This window comes from Emydura macquarii, unplaced genomic scaffold, assembly GCF_026122565.2.
Source record: "Emydura macquarii macquarii isolate MOO-44397 ecotype Brisbane River unplaced genomic scaffold, CSIRO-AGI_Emac_v2 contig_1119, whole genome shotgun sequence".
Taxonomy (NCBI): domain Eukaryota; kingdom Metazoa; phylum Chordata; order Testudines; family Chelidae; genus Emydura; species Emydura macquarii.
In genome coordinates this window covers 271,718-281,442 of record NW_027131256.1, presented here as the reverse complement: position 1 = coordinate 281,442, position 9,725 = coordinate 271,718, and the positions used below count along the sequence as shown (strand labels likewise).

Genomic DNA, 9,725 nt, shown 5'->3' with positions numbered 1-9,725 from the left:
GCTGCTTTACAAGGGGTGGGGAAGGCTGTCCTTTTCTCAGGGGCGGTGGTCCTTTCTGACCCACCCCCTTCACCAGGGCTAGCTGGGGAATTGCTGGGATCATGTGGCCTATGGCAAGTTTGGCAGCTTACTGCTGATGCCAGGTGTTGAAGATAAGGGGGGGGGGGGGGGGGCTCCGGCATTTGTTTGCCTTTCCTACTGCTGTCATGGCTGCTGGTGACAGCTGTGGCCTTGCTCTGCCTCTTTCCCCCGCTCAGTGGGAGGGTAAAGGGAGCACAGCTGCAGTTTTGAGCAGGGCCCAAGCATCATTTTTTCAGGCCCAGGACGTGTAACACAGGCCCCCTCCCACACACACACACACACACACACACACACATCCCGCAGCCCATACATACAGTCTCATGAGCCATGAATTTTTTTTTCTCATGGTAATGGGCGTTGCAGGCTGGGCCTGCCCCCCTCCCCCCCCCCCATGTCGGGGCCTTGGGTTTTGACCCGCCTCACCTTTGACCCATGGCCAAGGGAAGCGTGACACACCGCCGGGGAGCGGGCCTAGAGGGACGTTGTCACTCCATAAGGCGGAGCCAGTGGAACGCGGAGACTTCTAGGGGCGGCGCGTGTGGAACGTTCAGACAGGCGGGGGCGTGTCTCCGGCCTGCTCGCTATAAAGAGCGCTGAGCTGCGGCAGGCCGTGCTGCTAGTGTGTGTTGTGTGCAGTGTGTGCGTGCGTGTGTTGTGTGTGCACGGAGCAGACCCAGCCTGACCTTCCAGTCTCCTTCCGCTCCCCGCCAGGCAGCCGCAGCAGCACCCCGCCAGCCCCATCATGGCCCCCAGGAAGTTCTTCGTGGGGGGGAACTGGAAGATGAACGGCGACAAGAAGAGCCTGGGCGAGCTGATCCACACGCTGAACGGCGGCAAGATCCCGGCGGACACCGGTGCGGGGCGGGCGCGGCGCGGCACCGCAGGAGGGGGGACGGGGGTCCGGGGAGGGGTCGCTGCCTGCCGTGCACGGCGCTGCTCTCCGGGGGGGCCCGGCCGGACCCTGGCGAGCCGGGGCGAAGGGGAGCGCTGTGTGCGGGGGAGCGGGGGCGGCCGGCCGCTGAGTTCCCCGCTGCCCGAGCCGGGGAGCCTGGCGCCGTCTGCCTTGGGGAGCCCCCGGCGTGGCTGCTTCGCCCCCCCCCCGTCCCGCGCCGTGCCCGCGCCGTGCCCGCCCGCACGTAGCCAGCGAGCGGCCCGGCCCGCCCCGCTCCCTGCCGCAGCCTGCGCCTGCCGAGCGGGGGAAGCGGCGGCACGTGGGTGGGGCGAGGCTGTGCGGCTGGGGGGGGCCGGCGCAGCCCGGGCCCGCTGGGCGAGGGGGCAGAGCGGGGAGCCCCGCGGCGCGGTGGGAGCCTGCTTCCAGCCTCTCCCCGGAGCCGGAGCCCCAGCGAGCGGGGTCAGGCCAAGGACCCGCCCGGTCATCGGCTCCGTCCTCCTGGATATCATGGGGCCCCCCACGACACCCCACATCCCCCCGAGACCCCGGTGTTCCAGCCCTCCCCAGACGGGCAATGCAGCGCAGCGCACAGGCGGGACCAAGGCGCGCCCGCGCCCCTGGCCATGGCAGGGGAGTGACCAGTGAGCCAGACCCGGGTGACCCCGCCAAGCGTGCCGCGCCCACGCACTGCCTCCATCCAGCTTCCTACACCACTTGTCCTATGCCAGCTTCCACCACGCCGGCCTCGGCCGAGTCTGCGGCCTCCGCTCTGCGCCCCGCGGCTGAGTGGGAAAGGTCACGGCTGTCTGGTTACGGGCACTGCCCCGTGGACCCTGGCAGAGCAAGTGACAGGCCCGGAGGTTCCAGCTGGAACAGGGAGGGAATGACTTGAGATCTTCAACCTCCACTGAGCCAGGCAGCAGCCAGAGGAGCTTGTCCACCCTGGCCCATTCGCTGGGGCTCCTAGGTAGCAACGTGCCAAGCAGAAGGCATCCAGGCCTTCATTTGGAGAGCTGACTCCTGAGGCATCCGTGAACCCGGGCACTGGGAGATGAATCCTGAGCTCCGTTCCCGTGGCTTAGTCTTGCCTTGTTCCCCCTGGGGCTGGTCTAAACACACCACTCGGGCTGGTTTAACATCAGCAGGTTTACCAGCCGATGGAAATCTGTGCCTCCCGCTTCCTTTGAGTTAAACCAGGCTTAACGTGGCTCATTAAATCATGACTTAAACCGACGCGAGACACACACGGGTTGAACGACATCCGTTTAAAATCACACCTTTATTTCAGTGGATGCAGCTTTTTTTTTTTTTGTGTGCAGACCAGCCCCATATCTCTCCTCCTCCTAGGGTTTGTGCTCCTGCAGATGGTCGTCTGCGTCCCACCTTCCCTTTGTGGCTGCTTTAGCTGGTCTATGTACCCTCCAGCGGCAGTTCAGCTGGTCTCCTCCACCAGCTCCTTCTTGCTGTCCTTTGGCCGCCACAGCCCCTGGAATTTCCTCTCTGCCTCTGGGTCGCCTGCTTCCCATCTCCACAGAAAGGGCTGGGGGGGTCCTGAGGGGAGGTGGGAGAACTGCTATTTTGGGGGAAGTGCCCTGAAGAAACGTTAAAGGTCTCTGAGGAGACTGAGACCTAAATATGATCCATGGTCCCTGGGCTAAAAATATCAGCGACTGTACTTGGTTTTGGAAACCAGATCTCCCGTGGCTGCTAAAGGTCAAGGGGTAGGCCTTGGAGAGGAGGGGTGCTCTCTTCCCCCCCCATCCCTTCTTACCCCAGCTCCTGGGATAGTTCTGTGCAGGGGAGAGTACCTGGAGCTACCACAGCGGCCCCTTCTGGGGAGGGCAAGACTATAATCACATAATCATTAACCATTAATTCATTAGCTAAATGAACAAACTCAATACATGGCCCTGCACCCTTCAAAATGGAGGCCGCTAGCTGGACTGCGAAGTCTCCCTCCAGAAGGGGGCCTCACCGAGTCCCAATGCACAAATAGGATGTGCATAAAGGGTCTCATGATGTGGTTACTGCATCCAGGTCCCCGGGGCTTTATAGATGAACCTGCCTGGACTGGTGCTTGGAAGCCTGTGTGTTTCGTGGACATGACCAGACCTGCTCAATGGAAGCCGCTGCCTTGGTTTGCACCTAATCTCTCCACGTCTTCCCCTGACTTGGCAGCATCACTTTTGTCTCCTCCCTTCCTTATCTCAGCCATGCCCAGGGCTGAGGGGCAGGCTGCCCGGGATGGGTACAAAGGATGCTCAGAACTGAGCGTGCCTGAGGCCTGGGCTACACTTAGCACTTAGACTGACCTAGCTACGTCGCTCAGCGGCGTGACTCCTCCGAGATCTGTAGCTAGGAGGATCTAACCCCGGGGTAGCTGAGGGTAGGTCAACAGAAGAACGCTTCCGTCAACCTAGCCACCGCTGCTCAGGGAGTTGGATTAACTACAGTGGTGGGAAAAGCCCTTCCAGGCTTTAGGAAGCTCCTCCGCTGTGGAGCTACACCAGCATAGTCTGCGGCGCTGGAGCTGTGCCACTGTAGTGTAGACAAGCCCTGCGCTGATGCCTACAGATCTCCCAGGAGCTTGTCACATCACCCTGGTGGATGCTTCCTGTACTCAGAGGGATGAAGAAGCAACCTCACCAGGTTCCCTCTAATCCATTCCCTAGGGGCCAAGGCCCCGGGGCCTTACTTCTCGGTGACCATAGTGGCACTCCAAGCCCTTTTCATGGGGAGATGACCTCCGGGCTCCCAGACCCCTCAGTGCTGCAGAATAGCCCCATAGCAACTTTCCCTTGTTTCCCCTACTTCATCTCTACCAGGGCTCCTAAACCGTTCCCCTCCCCGCTGTGCCTCTTGCCTTCTCGGACACGTCTCCCATTTCTCACAGGCACACGCACCCCTGGGTCGTGGCTTTGGTGAACTTGGTAGATGTAGCGCTTTGGATCTCTCCCGAACGCTTGCCCTCTGCAGCCCCCTGAGCATTTCTGTGGCTCTTTCCTGAGCCCTCCCAGCTCACCACCCACTCTTTGGGGGTGAGCAGCCCAGAGCTGAGCACAGTATGCAAGGCGGGCTTTCCCCATGCTTGTCTAGAGGGGCTGGCCCCTCCCTGCCTCTGGTATGCAGTCCCCAGGATTGCATTGACCTACCTTGTGCCCTACCCGGTTACACTCTCCAGTTATCTTGCTGCTCCCCAATCACGCCCAGCCCAGCTCCCAGCCAGTCTAAATTCTCTGCAGCAAGAAAAGAATCGTGTCCAGGGTCTCTGACGGTTCCGTGGGCACCTTGCTCTATGGCTGGGCTAGAAGGTAGAAACCAGGAGCTTTGTCCTCCCACCTCGTCTATGCAAACGTTGACCTGAGTCTCCTCTCGTGATACTTGCCATGGGTCCTGTAAGAGAGGAATAAACCAGAGCAGAAACATCCCGGCTGTGCTGACAAGTTTCAGCAAGGGTGATTTTTTTGGGGGGGAGGAGGGGATTACTACCGGAAGGCAAAGCAGGGATAAGCTCTTGGGAGGGAGAGCTGAGAGGGAAGGATCAGGGGACTGAGCAGGGGGAGGAGAGGATTCAGCAGTGTGACATGCATCCGCTCCATCCCCCTGAGGTTAACTGCTTCTCTTGCCCTCCAGAGGTTGTTTGCGGAGCCCCCTCCATTTACCTTGATTTCGCCCGTCAGAAGCTTGACGCAAAGATTGCGGTTGCAGCACAAAACTGTTACAAGGTGCCGAAGGGAGCTTTCACGGGAGAGATCAGGTGAGCCCCGCAGTGGGGTGATGGAGCGGAATGAACCTAGAGACAGAGTCCTTCTGCAGCAGGGGGTCTCCCTGGGACAGGGGCACGGCCCTAATCTTTTTTTGATTTCCTCCCCTTCCAGCCCAGCAATGATAAAGGACATCGGAGCCACCTGGGTGATCCTGGGCCACTCCGAGCGAAGACATGTTTTTGGGGAGTCTGATGAGGTGGGTCACTTGGGGTGCAGGGAAGAACCACGGTGGGGGGCTGAGCTCCTGGGTGGGCCTCCGAGTGTCTCGCTAACTCTTCTCCCCCCCTTCCAGCTGATTGGGCAGAAGGTGGCCCATGCCCTGGCTGAGGGTCTTTGTGTCATCGCCTGCATTGGAGAGAAACTGGACGAGAGAGAAGCTGGCATCACAGAGAAGGTGGTTTTTGAACAGACCAAAGTGATTGCTGGTAAGAGGGGGGGGGTTTCCCTTTGGTGCACTGGGGGGGGGGGATATTTGGGCTGTGATCCTTTCTCTGTTGTTTTTCTCTCTGCTTCAGAGGGGCCCCCCACATAAGATCCAGGGAAGTGTATTATAATTCCTTGGTAGCTTATTCTAGGCAACAGCTCTGGCTTTGTGTGCGCCTATTTGGGGGCCTGCGTGAACCGCGTCCAACGTGTCTGAATACCTCCAGCAAAGGACAGCTCTGTGTGTGTGTCCCCAATAGCTTCCCTGCTCTGCCCTCCCTAGTAGGTGGCATGATGCCTCTTCCCCCAAGTAACGCTGCTTCCCTCTCGCCGCCAGATAACGTGAAGGACTGGAGCAAGGTGGTTCTGGCCTACGAGCCAGTCTGGGCTATTGGAACCGGTAAAACCGCAACGCCCCAGCAGGTATGAACAGGGTTAAGGACCCAGTGTCCGTCTCTCATCCCGTTGAGAGGGTCTCTGACTAAACACTGCCCCGCCCGCAGCTGGGGGGCTGCCAGTGATGCAGTTCTGGTTTCGTTGCAGGCTCAGGAGGTTCATGAGAAGCTGAGGGGGTGGCTAAAAAGTCATGTGTCCGAAGCCATCGCTCAGTCCACTCGGATCATCTATGGAGGTAAACAGCCTCCCTCGCACCCTCCCCTTGCAGCGCATGGAGTTGGACCTTTCCCCAGGCTCCCCTGCTCGTTTCTGTCCCGCAGTTGTACAGCTGTTTTCTTGTTCTCTGCCAGGCGGACGGGGCCACTGCGCTGCCTGAGGCAGTATGGCCTAGTAGACGGAGGGACTGGGACTCAGGAGACCTGGGTTCAATTCCTCACTCTGCTGCTGGGCAGGTGACCAACACCCTGTGCCTCAGCTTCCCCATCTGTGCAATGGGGGTAATGAGACTGGCTGCCTCTGGAACGCACTTTGAGATCGACAGATGAGCAGCGCAATAGAAGGGCTGGGTGCGGGTGTTAATGATTATTACATATTAACGAGACAGGCTGGACTCCAGAGTGCGCCACTAACTGACCACGCTCTCTGAGGGGACTGGACTCTTCAGTTCAGTGGAAACCTGGTTCTGATGCTGTACTGTAGGAGACTGCTTCGCTTCCCTTCCCACCCCCTGTTCTCGCTCAGATCTGCAGGACCCTTCTTTTGGCTAAGGGGGTGGGGGCAGTGAACCAGCCACTCAGCCTGGTGCCCTATAGATGGACACAACAGCTTTTACGTGCTCCTCATCCCCCATAGCTAGCCAGTCCCTTTCCCCATCCCACCCGTGGCACTGATCACGCTGGTCTGACCCTTCTCTGGACTCCTGCCCCCCCCCCATAGGTTCAGTCACTGGAGGCACCTGCAAGGAACTGGCCTCCCAGCATGATGTTGATGGCTTCCTCGTGGGCGGAGCCTCCCTCAAGCCTGAATTCCTGGATATCATCAACGCGAAGCACTGAACCGGTCCATGGAGCCCCCAAGGGAAACCGTCACGGAGAGGAATGAGAAATAAAGAAACGATAAGGATGCTCCCCCCCCGCACACCCTCACTGTAGCAGCCTCACCTGTGACTCCTTCCCCCCCCCCCCCACCCCCCCACCCCCCATTCACTGCAACTCGTCCTGCTGCTAACGCTGTCGCCGGGCTGGACTCTGATGAGTAGGGAGCCCTTTTCCAGAGGCAAGGTTTATTAGTCTCCACCCCGTGCCTGCCCCCCACCCCCTAAGCGGGCAAAACTCAGTGTAGGCTCATGGGGGGGTCTGGCTGGCCTTGCCCATGTGCCTGGTAGACCAATCAGAGTCCAGGGCCTGCCTGTCCATACCACCCACCCTCCCCTGCAGTGCTGCAGGCAGGAGAGCGGGGGCCGGGGAGGGGAGGGGAGAGGAGGAAAGGCCCCCTCTTGCACCAGGCCGGGGCTGGTGATTTGAGCAGCTGGGAGGGAGTGCCTGGCAGCTGCCATCCTTGTGAGATGTCGTAGCTTTTCCATGTCCCTTAACCAGTGGAAACTAGAAATAAATACGTGGCAAGGGATTGTGTCCCCGTGCAATCATTGGATGCGGGGCTGGGGGGCTGACTAAAGAGCATGTTGCAGGAATGGAGTGCTTCCCTCGGGGAGGATTGGCGGGGCAGGGCCGTCCTGCAGGATGAACACAGGAGGTTCAGTGTGCTGAGCTGTTTCACACTCTCTTGCGTTCCTTCCCCCGGGAGCTGGGCCCTGCCGAGAGACATGTCTGGTGCTGGAACTGCCTCTCGGGGGAAGCACCTGCCCCCGTCTCCAAGCCCAGCTCCTGTGTGCATCCCCCTCACAGGATTTTCTGCAGAATTTCCCAGCGTTTAAACTCGGTTTCGAAAGAACCGAGCCTCTGTCTGCCTGCGGGGCAGGAACATTCGTTTCAGGGGTTGATGGCTGACAGCTGCAGTAACGGCTGCTCCAGCCCGCAGTCAGCCGCGCACAACAAAGCCGGCTTGTGACTTGCCCCAGTTCACCTCGGGAGGGGCTGCCTCATGAGGACAGAGGGTGATGTGGTTAACTTCAAGCAGCAGCTTGAGTGCGGTGCCAGGCGCAGCCCTGGCTGCAGAAACTGCATCCTGGTCAGGGATGAGAGGGGGAGCCTTTCCCCTGCCTGCACTCCCTGTCTGCATCCACTGCAGTAACCCCTTCAATGTCCCCTCTGCCGTAATTGACTAAACGGGCCGAGTGAGGCCAGGGGTGGGGCCAGAGTCAGTCTGTCCATTGGGTCATTCTCCGCAGCTATAAACCTGGCCAAGCGCCTCCCGCGGGGATCCTTCTGCCCCTGGGAAGCAGGACCGCTGTTTGTGTGTCCAGCTGCTAGCTGGGGGGGGGGTTTCCTGGAGAAAGCAGCACCTCTCTGTCGAACAGAACTAGCAGAAGTGCTGCTGGGGGACGTGTCTCCTATTTCGGCCCCACTGGCCCTGTTCCCCTCAGCTGAGTGCTGCTGGCTACGGGGGAGATGAGGAAGAGCCCAGGCAAATCCCAGTAAACAGGCACGAGTGCACAGCCCGTGTTTAAAACCCGTCAACACGCGCACCGTAATGGGCCGCAGACTTGTTCTGTGCTCTGACATCTGCGTGACTCGCGGCCACGTGTGGGCCTGACTCGGGGCTGGACACACACAGGAGGCGGCCTGCCTTCAGCTGAACTCCCAGACTCTCCGTGAGGGGCTGCAGAGCAAAGCAGGAGCTCTTCATCTGATTCCTGGGTGTTACGGTGCAAGGCCCCCGCCCCCCGTCCTGGGGCTGAGGCTGCAGTTAGGGGCTGACTGCTGCGTCCTCAGCTGGGGGAGCGAGGCCATTGCTTCATTCCCTTGCTCCATCTTCCCCCACTGTTTGTGGTGCAACCAGTTTTAGCCAGGGCAGGGGCCGTGCTCATGGGGCAGGATCTAGTACCAAAGGAGGGGAGAGGAAGGGGTTGATCCGTAGCATAGCAGCCTTTTCCTCAGAAAAAGGGCCCTGCAGTGGACTTTCTCTGAAGTGGGGAGGCCCCATGATGTTAAGAGAAGGCGTTAGCTGTCTGAGGCTGCAGGGCAGGACTGGGGGCTGCAGCAGAGCTGGGAGGAAGCCCGGCCTGGAAGAGGAGGCAGTGCGGTGGCTCAGGACGGATGTGAAACCTCTCTGTATTCCTTCAGCTGGTTTTCTTGCCGCCACCTGCGTTTCCACAAGCACTGTCCACTTAAACCAGCAAGGTTTTGAGACAAAGCTGCACGATTCCCCCGCCCCGATAGGCCTTCTTGCAATAGGGTATTTATGCCCAGAAGGATGCAAGAACCCTCACTTCTATTCCTTGTCCCAGGTTCTTGCTGGCGGGGGGCTGAGCATGCTGCAGGGGTTTGGCCGGCACTCCCTGCGGCCGGCATTCTGCTCTGCGTGCAGGAGACCACGGTTCTGTTCCCTCTTCTGGTCTCCGATGCCCTAAGGAGCCTTCCTCTGCCATGGGGCAAACCCGGGGGCTGGGATGCTGGACGTGCACAGGGTGCACCTTTGTACTTGCTCCCTGGTGCATGGACTCGTGTCTAGGCTGGCTGGCGGTCTTGGAACGCCCTCGGCTGGCCACTAAGCAGAAATGCAAGCCATCCCCATCCCCCTCTCCCACAGAGCATGTAGCTCCTGACTCACAACCCTCGGCTGATCCAGGGCTGGGTTCCACACGTACAGCCCTCCCCCTCCGACAAGGAGGCTGTGACTGAGACGTGTCTGACTTCCACGGAGGAGGTTTTGTGCTCCTCGCCCTTTCATGTGGGTGCTCAGGGCCCAACTGTGAATCTCCGTATAAAGCTCCAGTTCACTCCAAAACCGTGGTTCCAGAAGGGACAGAGGTGTTCTGGGCTTCATAGGGAATAACCCTGCAGTAGACAGATGTCAGCTTCACCCCGCTGTCTCAGGCCTTCCTTTTGCATTCTGCTCTTTTCCCCTCTGCAAAGAAAATGGCTTCGCTTCCTGGACTCTGCAGAAATGTGCCAGCATCTTCAACTCCCACTATCTTTAACGAGACCTGATGGCGTTCTGCAGCTGGCAGACTTGAACCCTTTATCCCTGCACACCACAGCTGGTCC

General features: G+C 59.6%; 1 protein-coding gene across 1 annotated transcript; it reads left to right on the top strand.

Moving 5' to 3' along the window:
• The first annotated feature begins 686 nt into the window (after positions 1–686).
• On the top strand, positions 687–7,185 carry TPI1 (triosephosphate isomerase 1). Its single transcript, XM_067545896.1, has 7 exons — positions 687–935; positions 4,607–4,730; positions 4,852–4,936; positions 5,033–5,165; positions 5,501–5,586; positions 5,707–5,794; positions 6,496–7,185. The coding sequence occupies exons 1-7, from the start codon at positions 824–826 to the stop codon at positions 6,612–6,614; spliced, it is 747 nt and encodes a 248-aa protein (XP_067401997.1). The 5' UTR covers positions 687–823; the 3' UTR covers positions 6,615–7,185.
• The last annotated feature ends 2,540 nt before the right edge of the window (positions 7,186–9,725 follow it).